The sequence below is a fragment of the Plectropomus leopardus genome, chromosome 16 (genome assembly GCF_008729295.1).
Source record: "Plectropomus leopardus isolate mb chromosome 16, YSFRI_Pleo_2.0, whole genome shotgun sequence".
Lineage (NCBI taxonomy): Eukaryota > Metazoa > Chordata > Actinopteri > Perciformes > Serranidae > Plectropomus > Plectropomus leopardus.
In genome coordinates, this window is record NC_056478.1 from 11,371,621 (window position 1) to 11,399,587 (window position 27,967).

General features: G+C 38.9%; 2 protein-coding genes across 6 annotated transcripts in view; both read right to left on the reverse strand.

Moving 5' to 3' along the window:
- The window catches only part of LOC121955389 (disheveled-associated activator of morphogenesis 1-like), a 68,465-nt gene extending 46,267 nt beyond the window's left edge, over positions 1–22,198 (reverse strand). For 2 of the 4 annotated variants that reach the window (XM_042503328.1, XM_042503325.1), the window contains exon 1: positions 22,084–22,198. The gene's annotated coding sequence lies outside the window, so the exon portion shown is untranslated. Of the gene's footprint in view, positions 1–1,364; positions 1,703–22,083 lie in introns of those variants that run through there. The other 2 variants (XM_042503327.1, XM_042503326.1) reach the window with 2 other exon arrangements.
- Positions 22,199–23,956: 1,758 nt separating this feature from the next.
- Positions 23,957–27,967, reverse strand: part of ppp1r13bb (protein phosphatase 1, regulatory subunit 13Bb) — a 43,266-nt gene continuing 39,255 nt past the window's right edge. For both annotated transcript variants that reach the window (XM_042503098.1, XM_042503097.1), the window contains exon 18: positions 23,957–27,877. In XM_042503098.1, the coding sequence (XP_042359032.1) occupies positions 27,836–27,877 (42 nt within the window). In that variant the 3' untranslated portion in view covers positions 23,957–27,835. The remainder of the gene's footprint in view (positions 27,878–27,967) is intronic.

Genomic DNA, 27,967 nt, shown 5'->3' on the forward strand with positions numbered 1-27,967 from the left:
CATCTGATAGGGCTTGACAAAAAGGTTGGATACCACTGAAGATCAATAACTCCCTGTCTATTAGCTAAAAAGGAAGAGAGGAGAAGCACCATTATCGAATTAGTGTCATCTCGCTTACGTCTGTGCTTTTATCAACTACTAAAATACGAACCTTCAGATATGAGCTGTGGACTTTGAACGACTCATAAACAGCCATCGCCATGATCTCCCAGTGCGTGGCAGAAGGATAAGTAAACATTATGATGTGCAGCACAGCTGGTCACAGTCTAATAATAGTCACAAATCTATTCCTGAGTAGTCAAACAGATCTCAGATCATCAATAATTGGGCGTCGGCTAGAGAGCATCCTAATCTCTTCTAGGATACCCTGAGCTGCAGCATGTCCTTTCAAAAAAAATCTCTACCTCTTCCTCAGTTGCTATGGTTACCAGAGCGGTGGGTGACCGGTGCAAGCTGGGTGGGTGGGTGATTTAATGTAAGCCCTTTCCACCGCACATTACCCTCCTTTTTAATCTGCTCTGGATGTTTATAGGGGGAGAAAATAGGATTGTCTCTCTAATTCAGCGGACAAAAACAAATAACACGTCCATTAAGGATTACAGGGGGGAAAATCTATCTCGCAGTCACTCGGCGGCACCGTGAAATCCTGCAGAGCTGCAACGATGAGCTGTCAGTCCTTTGTAATGCATCAGTCTGTGTGGTATTTACATGCAGAGGATTCGTAACCTCTCCAGGGTGGAACCTGAGCGGGGATGGGCAGCGACAGGAAATGAGTGGACCCCTCTCTGCTCAAGGTGACTTTCCTTTTCATTGACCTGATTATCACACACACTGGAAAAAAGTATGCCATCCTCTCTTCTCTCACACACTTGACACTGATAACGGGCTGCGTCCGCCAAACCACAGATGAGAAGCTGGTGGGAGGTAGCACATATTTCTACCACCACCTCACCCTATCTCAACACCAGCCTTGTCATTATGGGGCATTCCCTGCATACACAGGACAACTCTCTCACCACCAAATCACCCCCGGGGCTCGGTCGGAGCACCCTGTCAACCTCCCCTCCCCCCGGTTACTAGGGCAACACCGTTTTTCCGCACCAACACCTCCTAATGAGACAGACATGACACAATCACCTACGTCTTGGGGAGGAATCCAGCCTGTATCCTGGGGAGTGATAACCCAGACTCCCCACGCAGAGATAGCCTCAGACTATCTGCTTGTCCACACACACACACACACACACATACACACATACACAGAGACACACACACACACACACATACACATTCCAATCAGCAGCCGGCTCCTGAACTCATTTGATTACAGGGTAGAATAGGCAGATTCATGCAGCTCGTCTTACCCTGTCCAGGAGTGGGCTCGCCTCTGTTGCATTCCCTTTATATCCTCTGCTCACTGCAGTATCCAGCTTTCTGCACTGTCGACAGAAACATGCAGCATTTCCTGCACAAGGTATGTAATCCACGCAGGTTCAAAGTCGTCCCTAATAAGCACCTTGAATCCCAGAGGCTGTCAAAATAAACCCAATAGGAAAATCCCAGTTAGATGGTTTCTCTTTTGGGGGGGGGGGGGGGGCAAACAGGGGATAAGCTCGTCCTATAGCATGAGCCGCTGTTTGGGATCTTGCAAACAGCCAGCTGGCCGGCGAGAACTTCTCTTTGGGTATCCACTCCCTCCCTAACCTCCTTCTCTGCCTTTCTCTGCAGAATGCAGTGGGGGCAGAGGGGACAGGCACAGATGTTACTGGCTCCAGGCCACACCCCTTTTCAACACTCCCAGTCCTAATAGGATGCAGCCGAGTCGTGGCCGCCGCCCAGCTCACCCCCTCCCCCTCCACCCCCCCTCCTCACGCTGGCTCTGGACAACTTGTTTAGGGTTTGTTTGGAGAGGGCTTGTTTGAAGAGCTGCAGGAGGGAAACGAGGCCAAGGTGTAAAACGTGTGTGGTGTAAATGTGGGTGTGGGAGGGAGAGAGATGGAAGCCAGTGAAAGTGAGAGGAGGCTACTGAAGAATTAAAATATAAATTAAGAAAGAAAACAGGAGTTTAGCTACTTCCATCCTCTACCTCATTCCTTTGAAACCTGAGCAAAAGACCCTGATTTCTTTCAAAAACAAAAACAAAGAAATTAACCAAAAACTGTACCAAAAATACAAAATACTGTAAATATAACAATTACCTGAGAATTAGTTAAAAAAGAAAGAAAAGGAAAAAATAACAAGGCAATCAAGACTTGAAAAATATAATAATTCTGTAACTAATTCTGATAATAAATATAGTTTTTTCTTCCCCTGGCTTTTTCTTTCTTACCCTAGACACTTTTCCCAAAGCATCTTTTAAAAAGAATTTTCTAATTCCTTGCAGTATATGAAACATTTCTTACCATTGCCCTTCCCCCAGTGTTTTTGAAAGAAATTGCACCAATTTGTTCAGGTTTCAACGCTTTTTATGCTTGTGTAATATGTCTGAACACGGCCCCAGGAAACCAATGTCAGTCCAGGTTTCAAAGGGTTAAACACCTCCCATGTATGACAAAAACACATTCAGATCATGCAACGTTAACTCTGATGCATATTCCATCCAAACAGTCTGAAAATGATGAGACCACATCAACAAAAAGCATTTCACTCAAAATGTACAAATAATGCCTTTTGCTGCAAGATTTCACAAGAGAGAAGTTATATAATAATAAGTATTAGTCATTTTAGTGATGTCCCAAGAAGTAACTGTCTCAACAGCAAAACCCCATTATACTGCTTCTGGTTAAACTCATCTGAGTTTCAACAGACTTTCAGTTCTTCCTTTTCCAAGACATTATATAAAGATGGACAATGTGTCTTCTTTTCCTGCTGTTGTACAAAAACGAAACACCAAAATATCTGACATTCAGGCGTTGCCATCTTGCACTGGTGACATAATTTGGAGCTCAAGTGTCACTGGTCAATTACAGCTTTCAGTCATCATGACTTCAACGTGCATTTTGTATTGAAAACTTGAACATACACCGGCATGACAGCAACCTTCCTTAATTTGGCTTTCACTTTTGGGGCGCTGCCATGTTATCCATCTTTATACAGTCTATTTCTACTGTCAAAATTTGATGTTAAAATTTAAAAAAAAAATAGCAAAGAAAAAATGAGGGTCACCAGTCGTAGGTCTTACCAGCTGTTGCTAATAAACTTAAATTTGTGAGCGAGTACAAGGCAAAACAAAATTAAGCCTGGAAGTTGACTTGACATCAATAATCCATGCCTATCAACGTCATAGTTTTGAGTCTTGTAATCGTATTTGGATCAGACTGCTTGTGAAAAACTAGGTGGAATTTAAAAAGCTACAGCGTCTATTTCAATGTGTCAAATACATATTTAATCAAAATTTAGGCAAAGCAAATACCCATTATGAAAAGACTCAGGAACGGGACATCACTACTTTAAAAATGTTATGTAAAGTGTTGTTGAGACTACATTAGACGAGTTGTTGATTCAACCCTCAGGGCCGTAGGCTACAACAACAAAACCAATTACTACTTTGGTCTTGTCAATACAGGAGGTGTAAATATCAGACATGTCCTCATCAGACAGCAGAAGTCATCAACCTGAGTCAGGCCCTACAGGTTTCTGTGCAGGTGTTGACAGAATAAATGTGCCCTTTAAGTTGTTAACTTCTTTTTCTTCAAAAGTGAGTCAACCTTTACCGACAGTTATCACGGTAACAAGACGTCATGGAGCTTTTGTTGTATATTTTGTTGCATATCCAATCAGCATAAACAGGAGATGTGGAAGTAAGAGAATCAAATACTGTGTAACCAAGACTGTCACTGAGACTATGGATCTACATGTCTCGCCAAGAAAATTCTGGACTGGGACACTGCACTGCCAAAAGGAAGTCACAAATCAAACCTAAAAGCAAAATTCAGACTTTTTCCTGAACAGCTGTGAGTTAGCACTCAGTAGTTAAAATGTCTAAACCCTAAAACAACACAAACCAAACACTTTCCTTTACCATTATGGTCGCTTTACATGATTTCAGGAAATTAAAACTTTTCAAAAAACTGCCTCTCGCTGCCAACGTGTAAAGCTGCCTGCGGCTTTATGATTTCTGGAACACTTCCAAGCAGTCATATGTTGATGACGGCTGATACGACCTTCTAAAGTATTGCAACTTTCTACATTGATCTAAAGTCACCATATCTGAGACTACACTGTTTGATCCAAGAAACTGGATTTGTTTATCTCTACAGGTCTGCAGACATCAGTGGCGAGCCGCGCCGGTGCAGTCATGAGAGGATAACAGCGGAGGCTGTTGGGTCCTCCTGGGCAGCTGCCTCTGTAAAGAATGTCATGCAGCTGGAATAACACACAGGTCCTGTTCTCATGGAGGGCTTCTGTTCTGATAGGACAGATCATCCGTGTCAATAGAAGGCAGGACTGATGTTTTGGTGACCTCAAGGGCACCAGGTACATACAGCAGGAAATGTACGCTACACTGTGGATAATGACATTATCACAGACAGTGGCATTGTCGTGCGTTTCTGTGTTGTGTTGGAGGATTCACAATGGGATGTTTTTTGCCTCTTTAGTTGATCATTCTGAGTTTTGTTTTCAGTAACTGAGAATGATCAAAGTCTCTCCTCCAAGTTATGAAGTAAAAGGTTACTGTGTCTCAGTGTGTCCACTGTAATGTCTAACACCCTGTTTCTGTCTGCAATGTGTTTGTAGCAATTTAAGACGCATATTTAACATGAGGACACTAGTGGAAATAAAAATGGGTTTTAACTCTAAATATTATTATATTATTATTCATAGGATTTAGCTGCATCTAACGGTGCCAGGGTTTCCCACTAATTCCATTATGTGTGATGGCGCGCAATGATAAAAACGTCTGCCACCACAAATTTTTTTTGGAGATGCACCGTTCATTAGGAGTGATGTTGACATAGCAATTGGTCATACAAATGTGCAGCACACACTTTGGGCACAGATGGAGCAGCAAAACTTACAAAACTGAAAGTTAAAGTTCAACGTTCCTACTTACAGGTGATTGTACACTTAAGAAAACACTCATTTATTATTCAATTTATTTACTTATTTTATCATATTCCATTACTGCCAGTATATCCCCATAAGTCCTACACACTGAACTGTTAAAGCAGGAGAAATTTAACATTAGTGACACAAATGCATGACAACCTTTTCATTCTACTGCCATGTTGTGTCGTTTGCATCTTCATGTTTAAAGGAAGGAAGAAGCTGCAAAACATAGAACTCAAATAGAAACTCAAGCCTAAAAAAAAGGTGTTTCTGTGTGAACCTTTTCTCTCTTTGCTACATGTTTCAGTTAATTATTAAGCATGTAGGCACAGACAAAACTCAACTTTACCCCTTTCTTTCTGGTTTTCAACAGGCAACAATGTTTTTCTGCTGGTCATGTCAGTGTTGACCTAGTTAAACGGTCACAACAACAAGGCATAAAAACAGAATCCAAATCACCAGCAATCAATCCCAAGAGATGCAACTACTCTCTAAATATTGCCCCTGGGACACCATATTTGACACAGAAGAGTGAAATTAAAAGTTGCGAGCTGCTGAAGCTTGGAAATCAGTTTGCAATGCATCAACAGTGACACAAGGAAACACGTAAATCTGACTGGCTGCAGATTCTAAATGACCCTGACGGGTTCACCTGTGACTACAAGCCTGTTGACCAAGTTTCTCTGCTCATAAAAGTTAAGAGGAAAGTTAATTGTTCTGCTTTCAGTGTGAAACGTGGGGTCAAAAGCCATAAACACAGGAATGGATAGAAATGAAAAAAGAAAGGGTTGCTGCACGCTAATGATAAGTGTATTCTCAGCAGAATCAAGACTGACAGACCTTAAATAAAAAACTGTTTCTCAGACTGCTGCCAAGGAATGTGTGAAGGGGGAACGTTATATTATGGCTCGTATCATGTGGTGGAGGGGAACAGGGCCACACCGTACATATGTTTCATTCAGGGTGGGGCTATATCCATAAATTCCACTCATGCAGCCCTTCCCTTGCAGGAGACCCTAACATTCACAAATTAAATGCCAGGATTGAAAAAGGTCCTACTGGTCTCTACCCACCCTCTGGAAGGCTTGTAATTACCCTCTCCCAGAAGGGGCCACACGACTTTCTGCATCCAGTACTAAGCAAACACAAAAAGGAAGTCCCAGTAAGGTTAAAACATTTTTAGACGTTTAGATGAAAGAAGCTGTGTTTGTGAAAGAAAACAGCAAAGTGTTTTCCAAAGAGGATAGATGTGGCAAACCCTATCTTGTGGTGGAGATAATAGCATGAACCTAATGGTGGGGACATCATGGCTGGAGTGCCCACATGATGTTTTCTCTTATCTCACAGTGAAACTCCATTTCCCGTAGTCCAATAAAAGCATATAAATAGCTACTGAAACATCATGAAGCATCTTTCCAAAGTTTAACATTTGTATCTCTGTGCTTTTTAGCCAATATCTTTTTTTTTAAAACAGATCATGAGTCAGATTATTGACAGAAAAAGTTCAGTCTTGTTCTAATGAACAATCTTAGGGACAGTTCACCCCAAAATTGAAAATGCATATTTTTCCTCATACCTGTAATGCTTATTATGAGTTCAGATTGTTTTGGTGTGGGTTTCAGAGTGTTGGAGATATTGGCCATAGAGATGTCTGCTTTCTTTCTAATACAATGGGAATAAATTGCTATTAGCTTGTGGTGCTAAAAGATCTAAAAACATAAATAAACCTCAAAATATATACGCACGCACACAAAATTCCATTATATTGGAGAGAAGGTAGACATTTCTGCAGCCAACATCTCCAACACTCGGCAACAACAATCTACATTGATAAACTGCACTAAAGGTAAGAGGAAAACTAAGTATTTTTCATGTTGGGGTCAAATGTCCATTTAATTCAAGGTCCAACAACTGGCTTTACCAGGAGTATCTACCTCTTTCACAATCTTCCTCAGTAGATGAGGTTGTAAATAAAATGTAAATACTAAAAAGCTGGTCATCTCTAGATATCTGAGCTCTGCCAAGCATTTTAACATATTTTAAGTAGTTTCTTTGCGCTGCGATCTAATAAAAACAATATTAACAATGAATTATGATCACCCCTCAAACAACCACTAATCTCACAGTGGACATGTGCTGAAACAAACAGTATAACACATGTAATTGTCTTGCAAAGTAATTACTCAGCATTTTTAGTAAGCTAAACAACTTTCTAAACTAAACTGTCCTCTTTCTTTAGACAAAAAAATGGAGAATTTAGGCATACAAGGATAAAAGAAGAAGTGGAAGCCACTGCTGCAACATTATTATTAAGTGACTGGCTGCAGCTGCATTGAACGTGCTTGTAATGGATTGACAGAATTTGAGGGTTAAAAGGCTGTGGCTTAACTTGTTGATCCCTCCAGATGTAGGCCAAGCTCACTGTGCTGAGAAATCAGTGGTTAACAATTTCAGCACAGAGATAAGAAAGCGGAGGCAGCGTAATGCACTGTTACATGAGAGGTAACATATAAACAAACACATCAAATAGAGTATAGTTAATCCAGCATAATCCAATCAGTATCCAGTCTGCTCTGAGGGTGAAGACAGCTTCAAAACATTGTATGGCTATTAGCTAATGACACACACGGATGCTTTGAGAATTAGCTCACCAGACTAAATCCATGTGAAAAGGTCTGAGGGCTCGGACTCATGTGTGACCGCCAACATGGATGTGAGACTGGCTTATGTCCAGCTGGACGCATGACTGACTGACTCACTGACACAGACACAAAGTATAGGGTGAAACCAGGCTGGCATACAGTCCGCGGCCATCTTGCATGGCTGGATGGCTGAGCTACAAGCTGCTTATCTCGGCGTGTGTCATAATCTCAGCACAGAAAAACAACCTGAGACCGGAGGAGCCAAAACGAAATATTAAAGCTGGTAAGCCTAAACCGAGAGCTGGGCAGTGTGCTGTAAAAAATGAAACCAAAATACAAAAAGCAAAAAAGGCATGTTTGGCGACATTAACAAGGACACCTGCTGTTTAACAGAATTGACCTGACAGCCTCTGCCCTGCAGCCTCTCGGCTATCAGCTGCACAAAACAAACTGCTGGGACACAAAAAACACTGTGTTCAGGGTTAACAGTACACTATCCTTGTAAGTCTCTTAAAAACAGATAAAACTGTAAAACAATGACATTTTGCTCTAAGCACTGACAGGTGAACCTGTCATTCCAAAAGATCCCCTCTAAATCACAACACTGGTAAAAGTATAACATGTTACATAACTGCGAGAAAAGAAAGAAATATGGATGTGGACAATGGTCGCCACTAAAAGCTGTAACACAATCACTCCCGAGGAACATTTAGCTGTTGACGCAGCTGGTTTCGTCTGACTGCATGGCTGTTTTGACGGCTTTTCTACAGAAATGTTATCGCACAGATATGTTATACTGTGGGAACCTGCTCTTCGTAGCAGCAGCAGCCTAAACCTCTGCCCAAAATAACCAGGACAACTTCTGTTCCTGCAGGGAACAAGGTGACTATCTGTCAGATAAATAGAAAACTTTTCCTGACAGTCGATATACCAAATCAAGAAAGAATGAAGACTGCAGTCTCAGGCCCTATCTACTCTATGCATATTAAGATATTTTAATTTAAAAAAACATTTTTCTCTAGGTTTTGGTCTCATGTCAACACGCAAAAGGGAGTTTTAGGTCACTAAAACGCCTTCTAAAGTTCTTTTTGGGTTTTTTTAAACACAATTATATTAATCTGTGCGGATCTATGAATGCTCATTTATATATAATGGACATGTATTTTATTTTTTGTCCCTTTATGTACCAAAGTGGATATGTTGGGATGTGACCATTAAATACATTGTTTTATGTCAACTATTTTAATAATTTGGTCCGCTCCGCTGTTTTTAAATGTCTCTGTCGTCTCCTATGGTTGTATCTCACTTGAACTACACTGCAAAGCCCTCATGGTTTCTGGTGGTACTCCTCTGATATGTCTGTATTTGTAAGCTTTAAGAAAACATGCAAAAAATACTGATGAAACGAACGCGGAGTACAGACAGAATGTTTCATTCATGACCATATATATATATTTAACATTGGAACATAACAGTCCGAACAAAAACAAACTTAAAAAAAAACGTTTCACTTTACCTGTGCCTGCCCTTCTACTGCTCCGTCTGTGGCAAGATTATAAAAAATGTATTTTATAAAATGAAGTAGCAAAAGATCTGTTTACAAAAATATCTGTGTATGTTTAAACAGGGCCTCTGTCTATAACCAAGCAGGAATGCATTACTTTCATGCATGTTATTTGTGAGAAATTTGCTCAACAACAAAAACAACAAAGACAGAAAAGGTGCTTTTTTTTTTTTTAAAACAATCACGAATTCTACAAACTCAATAAGAATGTGCATGACTGACATTACCGGCACCACAGACACTAACTCAGTTAACGGTAAATCACAGTCCCATGCTAAAACTATCAACAACATCTCATCTTGGGAAGTATGCAAACAACAAAAAGAGAGAAAAACCAACACATGCATTTATTGACATAATACCTTCATCCACCATTAGTCCCAAAGAAATTTACCAACTCTTAATTCGTTGTCCTGTTGTGAACTCTCCATTTGATCAGGTTGCATCAGCTGATGAATGAAACATATAAGATATAGCCTAAACATATTTTCTGTCTTTGCCCTTTCGCTTGACAACTTGTCAGAACTTGAACGTGCTTTGTGGAGGGTGGGGTGGCTTTTAAAGAGCAGGATAAAGCATACCATGCTCTGGCACAGTCTCCTGCAGAATCTGATATCTGTCTGCTGTTTCAAGGCCCGTTAGACATGCTTTGGTTCGTGTCTGAGGGAGAAACATGTTGGCATCTGACCTGTTACAGTCAAAGAATCAAACATGTGTGATTTCTTAAATGGTCCACTAAATGTTTTTACAGCATTATTATGTACCCTTAGGGCTTGAAATAAGAAAACTGTGATCTGTTAGGTCATAGACGCCAAAGCAAGCTTTGAATTTTGGTTGTTTAAAAGCTCCAAATCAGATTTTAAAAAAAACCCTGCACCCGGATACTGCTACAATCACCATCTTTTGAGACTAATCCTCTTTGTGAATGTGCCCTGATAACATACAGGAAATGTTTTGAACTTTAGTATTTAACGGTTCAAAAATGCTGCTATATGGGCTAAGTAACAAAGCTGCATTAGTGAGTGAGATAAGGTTTACTTTGATATGTTGAACACACGTCAGCTTTCAGTGATTGAACTATTATTACCATAAATGCAAGAAGCAGCCTGAACTGATGACTGCATAAAATTCACTGTTGGACAAAAAATGCTGGCATCCGACCAGCTGGAAACTCTCCAGCAATAAAAAAAAAACCCACAGAAAAACCAGAGAAAACTGCAAACTCATTAAATAAAATCTCATTTCCAGCATCTCTGCTTTGGGAATTAACATTAATAATGTGACCTAGACAAAGGGGATGGAGGCGAGCAAGGATTGAAACATGAATCCCACTTGGCCCATAAAACCCCCTCCCTTCCCGTCCTCCCACACCAACATTTCGGTTATGGGACTCCCCCACACACGTACAGGACCCACATGCTCCCTTTGTTGGAACCGCAGCATGGCTACACTCTTTCCACATCTTGCGGCTTAAGCCACACAAAGTGATTAATTTTGATACTCATTGTGATGATAATCTGAGGTTTGCCTCAATTTTCAGTCTGGCAAGAGAACAGTCACTTTCTAACTTTGTTAACTAAAACTGAACGTCACTCTCAGGCAGGCAAAGCAAAGACTATTAATTAAAAAACTACGCAAGCTGAAAAACATTAAAAGCTTTCAGTTAGGAACAAACCCAAGCATGTATAATTATAGCCTCAGTAATGTGACATAGGGTTCCTACAGCTCACAGCAAGGTAGATTTAAGACTTTTCAAGACTTTTTTAATGCCACTCAGTATTAGGTTTAAGACCAATTTTCTAATAACCAAAACTGAAGAAGGACAATTTTATTTTGCCCAAATGTTTACTGTAATGTAAAACTTGACATTTTTGTAAAGTGAAGGTTAAATTATCCACCTCAAATGTTGAAATGAACAAGAGCCCTTTTAAGAGTGGAACACATGGAAAATAATTGGCACACTATATTATCATGAAGGTATCTATTTGTTGTATCAACAGAAGTAGGAAATATCTGGCATTTCTGGCCTGTTTTCTGACAATTTTATGTTTCTCAATCTGCATGTAAGATTCCACCACTTGGATTCCCATCATTAGGAGTTTAAGAAAAGACATTTATTAAATTATCTAACCAAAAACAAATGTTTTGAGATTTTACGATGCAGTGTCAGAATAAAACTTTTCATAAAATCCCACTTCCCATGCCCAAGCATTTTTAAAGACTTTTGAAAGATTTGTTTAAGTCAACATAATACCAGTTAAGGCCTTATTTTTTGAATAATGAATTCAATACCTTTAAAGACCTTTTAAGAATCAGCAGGAACCCTCTGTAACAGCCTGAGACAATTATGTCACTCCAAATAACAAACACTCAACCTGGAAAGACTATTTCCCTAAACTGAAATGTTTATTAGAGTACACTATAACTGCATTGACCTGGGAGCAATTAGAGAACTTAACCTTTTTTGCTTTGGGTGCAGCTCAGTATGCACAAAAGCACTTACTGCTCATCTTAACATATATTTAGAGGAGATCTCATTTATTCTGTAATGTGGCACTATGTGTTGTTAAAGGGAAACCGTTCATCATGGAATAGATTTATTGCTGAGCTGTCCACAGAACACAACAAGTAATAATAAAGATATCTTTGGTCATTTCCTGCTTACATCATAGGTTAAAAAAAAACTCCTCAATTTGTGGATGAGAATGACCTCTGAAGACTAAGGCCATATCCACTCTAATACGATAATGACTTCCACACACACGCGTTCTAGCACAGTTTTCATAAATTATCTTATATTGATACACCGTTAACATAAAGCAGGCATGCATGTGCCTGTGTAAACTGAAAGTAGACTGTCTACTCTGGGGGTGGTTGCTTAGTTACAGAAAATACTACAGAGATGGTGAAAATTAAGGCCAGAGATTTCTTTGTTTGGACTGACAAAGAGGTGGAACTGTCAGTGAAAGAAACTCATGAGGATGAGGTGGTCAAGGCGCTGGAAAACAGGTTGGGAGTCGTTACAAAGCAAATATAGCAACATATTAGAGTGGTACTGGAAGCATTAGCCATCACTGGAGGAAGTCATCGCAATGCTAAGGGAGCAATCACACAAAAAGGATAAAATCACAAAAAGGTGCATAGACCTAGCTAAAATGTTTTGACTTGACACTATGTGACTGATAAGATCGAATTTGGAAGTGAACATGGGTGTCTGTGTCATCCTCTCCAAAAAATCTGTTTCCAACTGTCCAGATTAAAAAGAAAACTTTTTTGAAAATAAAATGGTATCAGCAGCATTTTCAGTTCCAAAACCCCAAAGTGGTGTAGATGCTAGGGGTACACGTAGCAATAGTTACGTGTCCTTCAAATGAAAATGTATACATGTAGATGTAGCAGTAAACATACAAAATTTGTAATATATATATGTTAACACTACCTCACATTTAAAAGTAATATTTTTCTAATTCTGGGGTTAGATATGCTACTATCCATTAGGATTGGAGGAAATCAATTCTTAGATGCATTGCAATTCTCTTATGTCTTCATGCAAAGGAAATGGAAATTTACAATCCAATTTTGACATGGCAGCCTCTAACAATTTTGTAAGGTTGAGCTTTAAGTTCCTTACTGCTGGACCAATTGGATGATGAAACATCACAGATGTAAACACGTGCATCATGTTTACATTTTAAGCTAGGCTACTTCTACTTCAAGTATATTCATCTGTTTATTTAGTGATGGATTATTACAAATAAACTATAGCAAACAGTCACACAGTTATTAAAAAAAAATAAATCATGCATAGAAATCAAATATTTATGCATCGAGGTGCATCGATAATCATTTCACAAATGCATCATCTGATTCTGAGTCAACTCGTGGTGCTGAGTGATTTCCACCCCTATTATCCATTATAAATATTAAAGTTGTCTTATTGATCAAATTGTGCTACCAGGTTCTGCATTTAAAACATTATACCTCTGATTATGAAGCCTTTAACCTCTTTAAACAAGCTAAAAAAAAAAAAGAATCACTGCAGGCATCAGAAGTAGCACAGCTTGTACCGTGCTGTCGAGGGTACGACTGCAACAAGTTCAGATTGGCCTAAAATATCATTTCAGAGGTCACCCAGTTCTAGTTATAGAACCATAACACTGCAGATCAAGGCTTGTTTCTCTGGAGGGAGTCCGCTCTGTGGAGTCTGTGACTGAGCTGGACTTTGGAAAACCTCAACGCACCTGATTGTTTGACAGATTTTAATGGACACAGGCTGATGTGCCAACTTTTGAAAACAGATTAGGATTCATACTAAACTCTAACATTAGTCTCTTCGGATTTGGTAATTATATTAATTAGAATGAAGTGCAACATCTGTATCTGTGAGTGTTTTTCCCATCAGCCTTTGTTATAGACCCACTTCACATCATCTAAAAGCTTTGATGCATTTTTTATTGCTAATAAAACTGGGGAGAGAGTGAATGACTTGCTGTGCAGGAACAATTACTCACCAAAGGGTCTGAGAGCTGTCAACCTTAAGCCCATTAATTAAATATGTGCCACCATGAGTGGCTGAGCTGGAAACAGGGTGCACTGCCCTTTAACCTCTGAACAATCAGAAAGGTCAAGAGTCAGTGGTCTTGGGAGGGGACAGGCAGTGTGTAATTGTTAGGTGGGTATCTAAACTCATCAACCAACGTCAAATGTTTAAGGTTTATTTTTTGATTTTTGTGCTTTTATCTCCCCTTTACTGGTAAAAAAAAAAAAGAAAAAAGAGTTGAGTATTTTCTATCTGAGTCATATGGCCGACTGTAGAAAGATGTACTTAAAGTTAAGCACGTAGCACTAACTTATTCTGGAGACTGTGAGCAGAGTAGGGCTGCAACTATAATAATTATTTTCATTATCGACTAATCTGATGATTATTTTCATGCTTAATAGCTTGGTAGGGGTGTAAATCACTGGTTTCATCACGTTACAATATTATATTGATACTTTGGACAACGATACAATATATCCCGATATGACAAAGTCTACCATGATACGATTTTCATTCGATTTGATTTAGGGGCGTGCAACCGATATGGGTCAACATATGCTCATTTTACACGGTTACAGGAGAAGCTGCCACCCCTTTCTTTGCTTTTGGCCAAAAATAAAAATAAAAACAACATATACATAATTGGAAATAATTCAAACTTGCTTATTCTGTTGAAAACCAATGTTTTCACTTTAATTAAAACTATTTTTTTCCTTAAACATTCAGGTCTGTCTGACTTGAAGACAAACTTCTCCCAAAATCCTAAAAGCTGCTAAAGTATAAGCCTCAATAATAACTGTCAAGGATCATAGACAAAGCAACTGTCTTTTGTAGGTCACATTTCCCCCACATACATAAGATGCTAATGTTATTAGCATATGCCTATGGCGTTTTACATTGAAGAAATTAGCTTAGCAGCCTAATTTTAGCAATCATCAAGTCTCTTCTGTAGTGCAAGAAACATCATAGTATGCATATTATTATCATGATGCCCACCAGCAGATGAAGACATGAAATGCAAAGCTTCTCAATCAATGTAACATTCATTCATTTAGTTGATAAAAATATCAGTTTATGATATCATCAGAAATCAGCATGTTAAAGCCAGTATCTGCCGATACCAATGTTGTGCCAATATTATCGTGCATCCCAAACTGTTTAGTCTGTAAGAAGTAAAAAAAAAAAGAAAAAGTGAAATATATCCTCACAGATGCAAACTCTCTAACCCAAAGACACTTCATTTACTATCACAAATGACAAAGAAAAGCATCAAATTCTCACATTTCAGAAGCAGAACCAGAAAATGTTTGAGATTTTCGCTTGAAAAAAGACTGAAACAGTTAATCAATAATCAAAAAAAAAAATGTGATAATTTTTTTTTCAATCCACTAATTAATCGCTAATCTAATAATAATATTGAATGCTATATACTACATGAGTTTTAATCCCAAATTATGTCAGTTATTTGGCATTTTTTCCAAGATGTAAAGTTCTAACAGAAAGTTGGTCACGCCAACAGCTATGACTGAGGGTTTCTCAGGAAAACTGTTCTGAGATACATCCCACTGTGTCCCATTTTAGGCAAAGACTACACTGAATATGATGGATTTCTCTTTGTGAAATACAAGCAGCAAACTCTGCAGCTAAATGATGAAGCCTATGCAGAAGTGCCAAAAACTGCAGTTCATCGACTGGCCACTTGAGCCTGCCTCCAAAAGTGAGTCAGTCCCCATAAGCCTGCATGTTAAAATGCCCACCTCTGCAGCATAAATATGTTTACAGCCTGGTACAACAAAACAGTTTTGGTCTCTATAGCTTATTTCAACATTCATGTCAACTGAACAGGAGTGAATTTGTATATAACTCACCTGTTTACATTTTATTCTGGCTTACCATTACACATAATTAAGGGTGTGGCTTCTGTAGTTGACAGGCTGTCTGTTAGGAGTAGGGCTGCAGCTGTATACCAGTTTCAAGGCATACCTTGGTAAATTTACTGTTATTATCATACCAAATACATTTGCTTATCTAAGGTATTAAAAATGCAACTCAAAAGATAACTTTTAGTTACTCTTAGAAGGGAAAGTTTTTTTAGGCATTCTTCCATTAATAATGTTTTAAGTTTTTTTCTAAGTTTGGATTATAGTAATAAAGCCTTGTTAACAAAAACCTTTTTTCTGTTGTCTCTTCTATAAGGATTACTGTAAGTGATAAGTATTAATAGTACTAATAATTCTGTAATAATGCAATACTGTGAAACTGCAGTATTTTCTGTGATGGTTACTGTACTGTGAAGATCTCTCTACATCCTATAGTTAGGGGTCACCTAGGCTCATTCAAGTTATTCAATGGACCAAATGTTCAACTAGGGTCACTTGTGGCTTCAAAAATGCCAACATTGAGGCTTCAAAATGGGAGTCCACAAACCCATGGGTGGCTACATCCTAGGGCGCAGGTTCCAACATTGGGGGTGGCGAGACATACGGAAGTGGGGGTTTGGGTCCTCCTCTAAGAAATTTTGAGCATTAAACAATTAACTGTTCTGATGAATTTTTATGCATTGATTTTTGCATTTACTCCATTAATTCATGTTGTAAATGTCTTTAATTTCATCAAAATAAAAGTCCTGTGCTGCCTTTCATGTATTTTTTTTGGGGGGGTGCACTTGTCCTAAATATCCAAGGGGACATGTCTCCCGCCTCCCCTCAGAAATCTAGACCTATGGCTACATCTATTCTGTTTATGCATACTATGGTGAAACAGGAACTCTGTTCTTGTTTCACCATGTTCTTAAAGTTTTATGTTTTGTTTCACACAGAATTAATTCACTTTTTATGATAAGGAAGAGAGGAGGTGTCCCTTGTTTTGAGTGAGGTCGCCCTCCTGCTTTAAAAAAAAGACTCTTGTTGTTCTCTTAAGTAAAATATCTTCAGCAACTTTCCACCAAGTTCAAGGTTAGAGGTTAGATGAGCTTTTCATAATATTCAGCTTTTTACAAGTGAAAACTGCAACAAACTGAGAAGTTGTCGAGCTCAGCCACAAAGCAACAATCCTCAAAATGTGAGGTTGGGTCTTGGGTGTGGCTAACAACGGCTGTCTGAGCCCAGCTGTCCCAACAGCGAGGACAAGTGCAAAGTCGGGCTAGACTGGGGGCAGGGTGTGGCATGGCAGGGGTGCCATGGTGACGGAGCAGGCCTCGATAGAGAAGGGATGCTAAATGAAGCTATTGTTTGGCCCAAGTGAAGCACACCGCACAAAGAATGGCACATTCAAACAGTCATACAGGCCTATTGTTGTGGCGGGCCAGCAGAGCGCTGCAGGTCCACAGTTTCTCCCACAGGATCCACAACACATTGCACAGAGAGAGCAGGATCTAAGAACATGGAGCTCTGACACCAGCAGAAAGAGCACTGACCTGGAGAAACTTTACCCAAAAAAAACCTCAAAGACTTTTTAGATCACTTTATAACCATCACTGGACTAGTCCAACTTAAAATGGCTTCTCTGGCTCTGATACATTTGCTGCTGAAACTGACACGATCTGATGTGGATCTATAACAACAAACAGGAAGTCATAAGACTTTTTCGAGTACTCTCCTCTTGGGGTTTATTATGTGTATCAAGTAGAACAATCGAATTGTAAATCCACAGAAAAACAATCAGCAACTATTTTGACGATCAATTCATCATTTAAGCCCTTTTTCATACAACAATGCCAAACTCTCTGGTTTCAGCTTCTCAAATTAGGGATTTTCACATTTTCATTATTTTCTGACAGTCTGTAAACCAGGCAATTTATAGTTCACAGTTAACCATTAGAAACTAGATCAACATCACTTTTCTTGTGCTGCATTCAGACACCTTTCACAAGTATTAAGAAAAGCAAATTTATCTAAAAATAAAGTAAATATAGGCGAACCTGCAAGCACTGAGCAATTTGGCAAAAGATGTCCAAAACTTTTTATTTTTGAGGGGGTGGTGGTTATTTTCTACTGCTGTCTTGCTAATTTCCAGGTCACTTTTTGAAAAAAAAAAAAAAAAATCAAGTCAATCAAAGGGTCAAACAGGCTTTCACAAAGCATGCTTCACAGTAACATTATTTACATCCCTAATATGTCCCAGTATTCGGAAAAGAAAGCTGATGTAATCTTAAATAAGGATACACATTTCATTATTCTCACTCAGAAAACAGTAATTACAGAGCTGCGGTTCAACACCTGCCTCTGTACATTACTGCCACCACAACATCCAGAAACCATGCTGACATATGGAGGTCTTTTAGGGGCTCAGCTGTGTTACAGCCACTCCTTAATGACATCCACCATTGAAAAAATAATTAGTCTATACCTCCCCCCCTGTTGTTGGTGCTGTCGTTTACTCTTTCACTCTGTAGTGCTTAATGGGAGCCGACCAGGGAGGCTGGTCCCCCCCGCCGCACTGCCAGTCCTGTGAAACGCAACACTCAGTTCATTAACCCAGTTCCCTGAGAGAGCTCCGGCAGTGTTTATGTGTGCTGGCGGACAGAAGCGCAGGTACAATACACTGCTGCTGTTTATGGAGTGGCAGCTCTGATGCTGATGCTTTGATATGTGAAGCCAAATCAGTCTATTGCCATAACATATTAAGTTGCTGCTCAGTGTGCTTTTAGTTGCTATTTATCTTATGTTGTTCTTCTAATTTTACTCAGTTTCTTAAACAAGGTATCTATCTATCAGGCACTTAAATTTTTATAAAAGTTAGCGTGAAAAGGGCTTAAAAAGCATAAAATTCAAGACTTTAATCAAGCACTGCAGGTAAGTATAAAATAGGACTTTGAGACTTCATTAAGCCCACACTGGCAAAATTCACGTTACCTTTTGCCAGCAAGCTGCAAGTATAAAGTTAAAAGACAGCATGCAGTTTGGTGTTTTGAACATCAGAAATGTGGTCTTTTATGCATAAAAGCTTGACCCAAATACAAATTCAAGACTATTTAAGGATTTTTAAGGCCTAATATTAATAAAAATGAACTTTTTAAGGACCTGCACATGCTATGGAAAACATCATTAAAGCTCAGCATGCTGTCAAGAGTGGTGACCGCTGAGGAAATGTAAGGACAGAGCAGCTCATATCCCAACAGATACAATTGACCGATGAGTGCTCCGGTCCTCCAGCAGCACTGCCAAGAGAAACTCAGTCACAATGCTGCAGTCAGTGTCACCAAGCACAGTCTGTGTCTGGTTCTGTTTCCGACAGCAGCGCAGAGTGTCAGTGCCTGTGACAACAAGAGGATGACGTGAAACATCAACAAACGACCACAGCCAACATAACACGGCAGCAGTTGCTGTAGCTGAAGGCTGCGTTTGTGTCGAGGAAGCAAAGCCACAATGTGTCAGTTAATGTGCTTATGATTGCTGAAGGTGACCGGCAAAGCTGCTATCAGCAACTAATGTGATGAAGTAACACAGAGCAGCAAGCTTGTCAAGCTACATGCAACGCTTTGTGTTTTTACAAATCTGACAGACAAGGAGACAAAAATAAGGACTTCAGGCTAACGGCTGTATTAATCCACTCTCTGCCTAAGGTGGGCCGGTGTGAGGGTTCACCATTAAAAATGGCAAATGGAATAAATTTATATAGCAGGTTTCTAGTAGAGATGTCCAAATCGAAACAGAAAGATCGGTATCGCACCCGGTCATGTATGTGGCAATTTTTATGTGTTGTGACTGGGAATTTTCAAGTTAAACTATAACACTATTTTGAAGTGGAATTATGATTGCATTACTCTTTTATAAAGTTCTGTACTTTAATTACAATGCTACACTGAGTGGATCTGAGAGCTATCTAAAGACATATTTCAGTTTGTTTACTTTGTTATTTTGTAAAAATAAAATTAAAAACCCTTAAGGAACTGTTTGGATGCAGTCATTTTGCATTGAATTGCAGAGTTGGTAAACTGTCAAGCACATACTGGATTGATTTTAATAACTTTGAAGTACTTGATTTATGCGCTGTGCAGCTGTATTATGCAGGTAAAAACAAGTATCGGATTAGGACTCGATATTGGCAGATACTCAAAATCAAATGACTTGGATCAGAATCTGGGCAAAAAAAAATTTGATCGGGATATCCCAACTTGACCTGACTACTGTTACATGTCAGGACAAGCTTTCATATTATGAAGAGCATCAAATGGGGTTACTGTCAGACTACACAGGCAACCAAGTGCAGATTTGCCAATACTTCGACAATGTCAGTGTCAATAGCGTTATATCTGTGATGAGTCAGCGTGAGACAATAATACTGCCCTGTGGCTATAAATATCGGTCAAGCTGTAATAAAAAGGCTTAAAGCACATACCTCTTGGGAAAGCATGTTCACTAATCACCTGCAATGTGCACCTTTTCAGAAAAACAACACACGCAATTCAAATGCCAGGGCCTGTTGATGCTGATCTGAACCCAGCCAACTCCCTGTCTGAGCATTAACACTGTGGACAAAATAACAGCATGGTACATCACGTAAGGCTTCTCCGATGTTTACAGTGAAAACACGTCTGCAGATCACACCACAGCGGTAAGCCCTCTCACAAGGCAGCGGCCCATTACAAGCACGTACAGGCCCCCTCAATGATTTAGACCATTTTAATTCTCGGGAATGCGAGCCTTTTCTGATAAGCGCCTAACTGGGAATAAGCCTACTGCTAGAATGATTATGCTGTGATAATCTCTGTGTTGAGCGCTTGGACTGACCTGTAACTTTGTGGCTTTCACAAGTGAGTCATTCAACTTCTCAGCATAGTGATAAAAGTGAACTCAGAACAGGTGAAGTATCATGTGTCTGAGAGCTCAAGCGGCCAGTCCTTTTATCAAGGGTCATGTGGCAGGTAGGGCCCTTTATGAGGGCAAAAATGTGACCTAAATTCATCAATCAAAGATGAGAATGGGACTGGGACATATAAAGTGATGATTAACTCTGAATACATACACAATTTTGTTTTCAACTGATGGCAAATTTGTTTTAATTATATCATTCATCATTAAAATAAATGCTTATACAGATAATTGCCAAAATGCCAAATGTCGGCCCGAATAATTGGCCAGGCAAATTATCGGTTGAGCCCTAGTCAAAAGTAGAATCACAAAACCTGAGTGCAGCAGCCCTGACGAGAAAGCTGCTTTTTGTGTGACAGAGAAGAAATAGGAGGTGTAAACTGGATTATTACACAATGTTTTTCTAAATTATGACAACTTAATCAGCTGCTTTGTCATTTTATGACTCACCCCGGCCGAAACACCCCAGCCGACCAACCCATATATAGATATATATATATGCATATTAACATATACCAGATCTTATTTTTACATCATTGGTAATATTCAACATTTCACTGACATACTTATTGAACTTATTCCCACTTTTCCAGCTATTCCTACTACTTTATCTTCTTACTATATTTAGCCAGCATCAGCTTTTCAACATTGAGCATTGTGGCATAGCTTAAGCTTCTCAACACTGATCATTCACACCCACATTTTCTTCAGAAACTGCATTCTGTAGTTACACAATGTTTTTGTAAATTGCGACAACTTACTCAAAAAGGCTACTTGGTCATTTAATGACTCAACCTGCCTGAAACACCCAAACCACCCAACCAATATATGTGTGTGTGTGTGTGTGTGTGTGTGTGTGTGTGTGTGTGGGAGGGGGGCCTTTTGCATAACTGTGCCCCGGGGCTCATCGTTTTATATTACGCCCATGATGCCCTATGAGTCACACACTAATTATTAGCCAAAGTTACCATTCAGATTCTTATTAGCTTTAATATTTGCCTCACATCAAGGTTAATAAATGTTGTGACTTTCCAACTTTCCCTCACTCTGCTAGGGACCCCGTAGGATCCTCTCAGCACCTGGAGGTCCCCGGGCCCCGTGCATGGACAGCAGTTTTATGCTAGCTTCACTGGGGCTTTATCCATTGTAGACGCCGTTGTTAGTGCGGTTCTCAGCGTGGACAGGTCAGCTTCCCCCACTAACAATACACAAACAGTTTGCAAAAGAGATGCAAATGCCACCCGCCTGCTGTCTGTTGACTCCCGTCTAGACCAGGTTCAGGTCACTGACGCTGAATTCAACAAAAGAGCTTCCGTAAACTCACACAGCTAACGTTAACGACGGCTGTTGTGTTGACCGGCCGCACCGGTGCGGAGGTCACCACCGACAACCAAACGGCCCGGCCGGTGAGCTCCTCACGCGGGTGTTGTATCAGCCGTTGTGATGTGAGTGTTGCCCTAACGACATCGTCCTTACCTTGTCACGGTGAACATTGTTCTCGGCAACCGTGTCTGCAACTTCATCAGGTGAGCAGAGCAGTGAGGCGGTAGAAAAACACAGAGTCCAGACTGCACGGAGATGGTTCAACCGACTGGTTGGTCCGGGAGGCTCGTGATGTCATCGGTTTACTCCAGCAGTTAGTGCGCATGCGTGAATCTCCAATGCTTCATGGGTGTTGTAGTGTAGGTACGTATAGCATGTGCAATCCCGATGGGTTTGTCAAGGTTGATGGGTTTTACAATGTTGTATTCTGGTGTGTTTTCAAATTACAATCTTCTGATGTTTTTCTTTGTATCATTCCTTTATTAGAATCAGGTTTTCAAAACAAAAACACAACGTTTTGGCAGCGAAAAATGAAATTTGGCATTACAAAAGAAAACACTAGCACTAAATTAAAATTAAAAACAAAAAACAAACCAAAACACTGAAAAATAAAGCAGGGACAATTTTTTGATTTTTCCTCTTCTTATCATTTCTTTATCAGTGTAATTTTTGCCATGCCAAAACAGTGACAGAAAGTTCTAACATAAACAAAATAAAACTATACACTGAAAGAGGACACACTTGCACTGAAAAAACCTCCACTGAAAACTAAAATGGGATAAGAAATAATTTTTCAAAAATATTTATTTTATTCTGATGTTTTTCCTTGTCATTCTTCTATCAGTGTCAGTTTTTTTTACAAAAAAAAAAAACTGTGACAGTAAGTTTTGCCTTAAATTGTTTTTTGAATTTTAAATAATGTAAACATGTCCTCATAGAAACCCATAGTAAAAGCGAGGAAATTGAATCTAAAATGAGCATTACATGTCCCCTTTGAATTGAGATTAATCTTAAATTTGTGATTATGATACGTTTTGGTCACATTGTGAACTTCAAAGGTTAATGTTTCTTTAAATAATAGTCCAACATGGTGCTTGTTGCAGCTGTTAGAGGTTTAAAAGCTATATCCAATACACATTACTTCTCTGAGCTGGCAAAACAACAAAATAAAGCTTTGCTGTTTGGTGACAATAAACACCCTGGAAAATTAACATTAAACTGTCTGAATAGATAAAATATCTTTAGAAGTGAGAAAATCAAACTACTTTTTATATGGAAAATGATTTGGTGCCCTCTAGTGACACAAAGGTGAACTGTGTAATGTGAGCCAAACAAGGCAGGAAAAGAAAAAAACTTTTGTCTAAGAACCTTGACAGTTATCATTGAGACAAATTTTATACTTTTGTTTAAAGGTCTCCATGTATTATGGCTTTTTGGAGAGGTTTGCCTTCAGGGATTTAAACCAGACAGCCCTGAAGTTTTAAGAAAAAGATAATAATTTGGGTTCAAACAAAAACATTTCTTGCAGAAAGAGCTTTTTAACAGAAAGCGTTGAAAGTTAACTAATCCTGTATGCTTTTTGATTTCTGTTTGTAAAGTCACTTTAAAGTAAACTTTACTACACTTATCCGGTACAGTTGTTATTATTATTGTTTGTGATCTTTTTATATTTTATGGCCAAAAGCAAAAAAAGAAAATGGGTGCCAACTTCTTCTGTAACGGATTGTGTTAAATGGGCAGATGATATCATTTCATATTGACTGCCGGCCCCTGAATCAAAATCGAATCAAAACTGTATCGATATATATATATATATATATATGTAAACACACACACACGCACACACACACACACATATATATATATATATATAATATATATATATATATATATATATATGGACCTATATTTACTTATTTGTTGTACATTAGACTTTATTTTTACATTTTATATTTTCTACGCATAAAAAGAAAAACCTATAAAATATAAAAAAATATTTTGCGGATACAACACAAAAAGACATTGGTCATGCCAGAGCTTCTGTTTTATTGTTCACATTTACAGAGTTGAATGTGTGAGTACAGCGTTTATACAGAAAGCCCACTTGTCCTTACAGCAAACAGACATATAACACATCTCCTCACACTATGTACAGATTAAGCCATGGTAAAGCCTGGGCCACTAGCACACTTGGCATAACACTCAGTCACTCACAGTTCAGAACAAGTTGATGATGGACTCTATAATGTGACAGATAACACATGTTTTAGTGTTACTGGAATGGTGTATACCTGAAAGGGGGCAGCTGGAAGAAGAGAACTGGGCAAATTCAGGATTGTCAGAGGCAAATCTGAACATTTACGTTTCAGACACAATAACCTCTCTTCATCTGTATTTTTTATTTCTTTTCTTTTTTTTTTTTTTTTTAAATTTGGACTGTTTTGTTTAGTTTGCTGCTCAAATGAAGGTGATGTCTGTTGAGAGTGAAAATATGATCACTAGTTTAGTGGTGGAACAGTGTCAGCAGCACCATGTTGGTCCTGAGATTGAAGTCTTTCAAGTGGGGTTTGTCACAGCCACAAAAAATAACTGCAACATCAGATGAATAGAGACCTACTTAGCAGCTGGTAGAAAAAATAGGTTATTAATATTAAGTGTTCACTTTGTCTAGTGGGGTAAACAAAGCTAGTGTATGGTTTGAGTGTTGATTTCAGTGGGGTTTTTTGGGGGGGTGGGGTGCAGTGGCTGGATTTAATTAAATCTGCAAGTTCTTCTTTTCATGTGTCGACACTGCTTGCAGGTCTGCTTGCCACATTAAATTATAACAGAAACAAAACTCTTAACAGGTGCCAGAGTTCAGAAAAATACTGAATCTCAGAAGTGAGGACCAACTTATTATAAATGCCTGAAAGCATTATTCAAACTGTAAATGACTTGAAAATAGCAAACATGACCCAATAACACTATCTAAAACATCTTTTTCTGTGTGGAGCTGATTCGTTACCTCAACACTGTGGAGTCTGAAACTATAAAATAGCTTTTTTTCCTAATTCCTGAAATACCTTAAGAGATCTTTTACATTTGTTACCTTTAAACACAATCTACAGATGTGCAGACAGAGTTTCTCATTTGGCAACTTTTTTTGGTACAGCAAATACTGTTTATTTCGGAGCCCCCAAAGTCCCAAAAAGTGATCTTTTTTTAAATTTATCTTGTTCCCATGAAATAAGAATTATTACCTGGATATATATATTGGATTCTTCATTCAAACAGTGTTTACGTCTTGAAACCTCGTATTACAGAAAAACTGGAACATCCACAAAACTCCCGCATCCAGACTCTGAACAGACGACAGTGACTACGTTTACATGCACACCAATATTCCACTATTATTCAGAGGATGACAATATTCAAAATTTGATACGGGTCATGTAAACAGCATATTCCACTTAGATATTCAAAACTAGGCCTTTTTTTTAAATGAAGCATTTTGCAATTAAGATGTGGGATATGTCAATATTATCTAAAGCATTATTTGGGCATGTATACAGCACATCCTGAACAATCATCAAAATTAGGACTGACCCAAATGCTTCGAACCTTCCATCTTTGCTATGCAAATGTCCAAAAGTATGCTTTTTACTTAATTTCTTTATTAGGAAACTGGTGGAAGAAACTGAAAGGAAGAATTAAGTGTCATTGACCCCCAATTCGAACAACTTTCGAACAATTAAATAAGCTGTCGGACAAGAAAAAGGAACAGGTGAAGAAATGCTTATTGTTATCTGCAGCTGGGAGATGTAAAGGATTTGCTTTGCATCTTGTAATGCAGCTGAACCTGGAGTATTTGGAGTTAATAATAACTTACAGAAGCATCGCGTGCAATAGTCCACCTTCCACATTCTCCTCCGTGTCTCTCTCACTCCCCCTCATACAAACAAACGCAGTTTTTACTTAAGTTTGAAACACAAACAGCCTCTTGCCTGTTTATGGTCATCTCTTTTCGTTACAAACCAATTTGTCAATAATTTGCAAGGCTGTGGGGAAGGGATGCATGCACCCCTAGAAAAAGCCCACATTTCTGGTCGATAGAAAAATCACACCTACTTTAAAACATTATGAAAGACTTGGACAGTGTTTTTTGGATATGCACACAGATTGCATGCAACCTTTTTAAGAAGGTGGTTGTAGGAATGAAAATGGGAGGCTGTGTTTGCACAGTAACACAAGTCCTCAATCTATGGAGAACAAGAAAAATAATCTCTGATGCCACAAAAGCAGTTCCGGCTGTTCCACTTTTCCATATTTTAATATGACAAATGACATGTTAGGGCAGTGGTTCCCAACCTTTTCCCTTGAAGAACATAATTTCTATTATTGAGTAAACTGACAGCCCCTGACGGAGTGGCATATTTTAGGGATATTTTAAATTAGATTCAATGTATAACAAAAACAAAACAGACTTATTAACTGTTCAATTGAATAGTGAACGCAAAAACTGCAGCACGTTTGTGTGAAACTAGAATGTGGATACATTCTGAACAGATTATTTCCTCTGAATTTTGCATCAGAGATAAGCTTTCCTGATATTTGCAGTTAGGTTATGTAGTTATCTGCCTGCATTATGTATTTTGTCATTTTTTTCAAACATATGTATCCAAACTTTAAAAATGACAATTTCATTCAGTTTTCTCTATAGAAACTCATTGAATACTGAGATACAGGCCTACTGTAATTTCTCTGAGAAGTTTTCTTACACCACAAGAGGGCCTTGTGATCCCTTGTAAAGCTTTGGCAACCAGTTGGGAACCAGTGTGTTAGGGCATGTTCATTGGAGTATGCACAGCTGCATGTAAGCAGGAACATTAGTGGAATATTAATTTTCAGTAGCCATGTAAACAGTTTAGTAGGAATATTGTTTTTCTCGGAATAAGGGTAAAAACCAGAATATTTTGTGCACGTAAACGTGGTCACTGAATGAAAAAACACGTCTTGCGATGATGATCATGAAATGCAATTCATGATTTTTTTTGTGAGCCATCAATCTATCTAATCATCTTTGCTTTAATACTTTGGATTTGTTCTGACTGACCTGCATCTTTAATACTGAGGATTCACATAATTTTCCATTTTCCTTCTCAGAATGTCTAGAAAGACTTTAAACCAACTCCTTGGAGTTGTTATTCATTAATGATAGCAGCAAATCAACTGATTATCAATTATTCCGTAAGGAGTATTAGAATTAAAATCATTAAATCTATATTCTTTGGTGGTTAGACTACAGAAAAATCGAACACAGAGGGACCATTTTTCTGCATTAGTGTTTTTCTTGCATGGGGATCAAATTAGCATTACAAATTGCATTACATTTTGTAACTAAAATTACATTTCACTAAAAAAAAAAAAACCCAAAAAACAAACAAACAGCAAAGCAACGTCTCACCATTAGAGTTGATTTTCCAGCCACCATTTAGAGTTGTGTAAACCAGTGCCACCATAGAAGTCATGGCTGAAGAAGTGTGAACACTGTAAGAAACACTGAGACAAGGGTTAGTGTTTTATTCTTCAAGTTGATGTCTGATACAGAGCTGACACTGAATCGGGTAAAATCAAGTTGGGACAATGACAGAAGAGGGAGGGAGGGATCAGGGTGGAGTGGTTTAAGAGATTTTCACATTTGGAGTGCTTGTTTTTCATTGCGTGTGCATCTATGTGTGTATGTGTAAATTATGTGTGTCGGAGTTCGGTGCCCGCTGCTTCAGAGAAAAAGGGAATTTGTGAGAAGCACAAGGCCGGGGGAGGTTATGGCCACGGGGAGAAGAGACAGAGCACCAGGCTCTTTTGTTCTCTGCTCTTGGTTTTGTCACTAGTCCAGCTGTTAGCCAGAGGTCAGTGGAGTGAGACACTATGCCAGCGAGCGCTGACGAGGCTTGATCCTAGGATAGAGCTGCAAACAGAAAACACACAGAAAGAGGAGAATAGTTAAATATGACTAAAGTGATCTTTTAATTATTATTTTTTCTTGCATTAGAACAGC